General features: G+C 59.9%; 1 protein-coding gene across 1 annotated transcript in view; it reads left to right on the plus strand.

The window, feature by feature from the left end:
- Positions 1-2,057, plus strand: part of NEK9 (NIMA related kinase 9) — an 8,886-nt gene that overhangs the window by 2,308 nt on the left and 4,521 nt on the right. Inside the window, exons 4-8 of the mRNA XM_018574335.1 lie at positions 236-431; positions 1,041-1,134; positions 1,229-1,279; positions 1,591-1,783; positions 1,871-2,043. Of these exons, the coding sequence (XP_018429837.1) occupies positions 236-431; positions 1,041-1,134; positions 1,229-1,279; positions 1,591-1,783; positions 1,871-2,043 (707 nt within the window). The remainder of the gene's footprint in view (positions 1-235; positions 432-1,040; positions 1,135-1,228; positions 1,280-1,590; positions 1,784-1,870; positions 2,044-2,057) is intronic.

Here is a 2,057-nt window from a genome sequence, read left to right on the forward strand (position 1 = left end):
GTACATATGTCACTAGAGGCAGACACTCCATCACTGAGATGAGAGATCTGCCTCATGGGGAGGGCGTTGTATTCACTGAGTCAGGTGACTCCTAGATTTGAATTGTGAGAAGGAGCAGTAAAGCAAAACCACTGTTTGTGCTGCAAAGCAGGAAGCAGAGCCGGGGTAACGAGCAAACATGTCTCCCTGTGTATGAAGTCTCATCTGTGTGCTCACATACGTGTCTCCTCCGCAGTGTGTGGGCACCTTGTACTACATGTCCCCGGAGCTGTGCCAGGGGGTGAAGTACAGCTTCAAGTCCGACATCTGGGCCGTGGGATGTGTGCTATACGAGCTGCTGACTCTGACCAGAACCTTCGATGCTACAGTAAGTCCTCCCCCCTCTGCTCCGCTCCTCGTGTCCTCCGCTCCTCGTGTCCTCCGCTCCTCGTGTCCTCCGCTCCTCGTGTCCTCCGCTCCTCGTGTCCTCCGCTCCTCGTGTCCTCCAGTGTAGTGCGGTCCCGTGTGGGGCGGGGGTTAATGGGTGTAGTGCGGTCCCGTGTGGGGCGGGGGTTAATGGGTGTAGTGCGGTCCCGTGTGGGGCGGGGGTTAATGGGTGTAGTGCGGTCCCGTGTGGGGCGGGGGTTAATGGGTGTAGTGCGGTCCCGTGTGGGGCGGGGGTTAATGGGTGTAGTGCGGTCCCGTGTGGGGCGGGGGTTAATGGGTGTAGTGCGGTCCCGTGTGGGGCGGGGGTTAATGGGTGTAGTGCGGTCCCGTGTGGGGCGGGGGTTAATGGGTGTAGTGCGGTCCCGTGTGGGGCGGGGGTTAATGGGTGTAGTGCGGTCCCGTGTGGGGCGGGGGTTAATGGGTGTAGTGCGGTCCCGTGTGGGGCGGGGGTTAATGGGTGTAGTGCGGTCCCGTGTGGGGCGGGGGTTAATGGGTGTAGTGCGGTCCCGTGTGGGGCGGGGGTTAATGGGTGTAGTGCGGTCCCGTGTGGGGCGGGGGTTAATGGGTGTAGTGCGGTCCCGTGGGGGGGTTCGTTTTTACTCCAGGATCTGAAGCGGAAGTTTGGTCTTCGTCCCTCACACAGGAACCAGAAAAGCGGCCGAGTTCTGATGAGATCCTGGAGAAGCCTCTGCTGAGCCGGAGGAGGAGGTATGTAGCCGGACGAGGTGCTTCCTCCGCTCTCTGCTGTTTCCTGCTCTCCTCCTCCTCTTGCGGTTTAGGATAAATTTTGGTTTCTCTACAGGGAAATGGAAGACGAGGTGTCCCTGCTGAACAGATCCAACAAGCGCCCCAGGTGAGGTGCAGCACCCCCTTGTGCCCATCCCCCGGCTGTATGGAGTGTGCAGCACCCCCTCCCCGGCTGTATGGAGTGTGCAGCACCCCCTCCCCGGCTGTATGGAGTGTGCAGCACCCCCTTGTGCCCATCCCTGGCAGCATGGAGTGTGCAGCACCCCCTTGTGCCCATCCCTGGCAGCATGGAGTGTGCAGCACACCCTTGTGCCCATCCCTGGCAGCATGGAGTGTGCAGCACCCGCTTGTGCCCCTCCCCGGCAGTATGGAGTGTGCAGCACCCTCTCATGCCATCCTGTCCCTTCTCTTTCCCAGGCCAGGCGCGGTCACAGAGGCACCGATTGCAGTGGTGACATCGAGGAGCAGTGAAGTGTACGTGTGGGGAGGCGGGAAGTCCACTCCACAGAAGCTGGATGTGTTTAAGGGAGGTTGCCGTGCGCGGCAGGTCTGTGCCGGAGATGCTCATTTTGCGGTGGTGACGGTGGAGAAGGAGCTGTACACCTGGGTGGTGAGTGCTCGGCGCTGCTCGGGGTTGGTGTGGGGGGAGGGGCAGGATGTATGGGGGATTCTACACCATAATATACTCTTTGCTCAGAACATGCAAGGGGGATCAAAGCTGCATGGACAACTCGGCCACGGAGACCGCGCATCTTACCGGCAACCAAAACACGTGGAGAAGCTGCAAGGCAAATCTATGAAACAAGTCAGCTGTGGAGGAGACTTCACCATGTGTATTACAGGTTGGTATGAAGAGGTGATATGGGGGGGTGGGAGGGTACTCC

Source organism: Nanorana parkeri, unplaced genomic scaffold (genome assembly GCF_000935625.1).
Source record: "Nanorana parkeri isolate BGI_ZX_2015 unplaced genomic scaffold, ASM93562v1 scaffold2892, whole genome shotgun sequence".
NCBI classification, from domain to species: Eukaryota; Metazoa; Chordata; class Amphibia; order Anura; family Dicroglossidae; genus Nanorana; species Nanorana parkeri.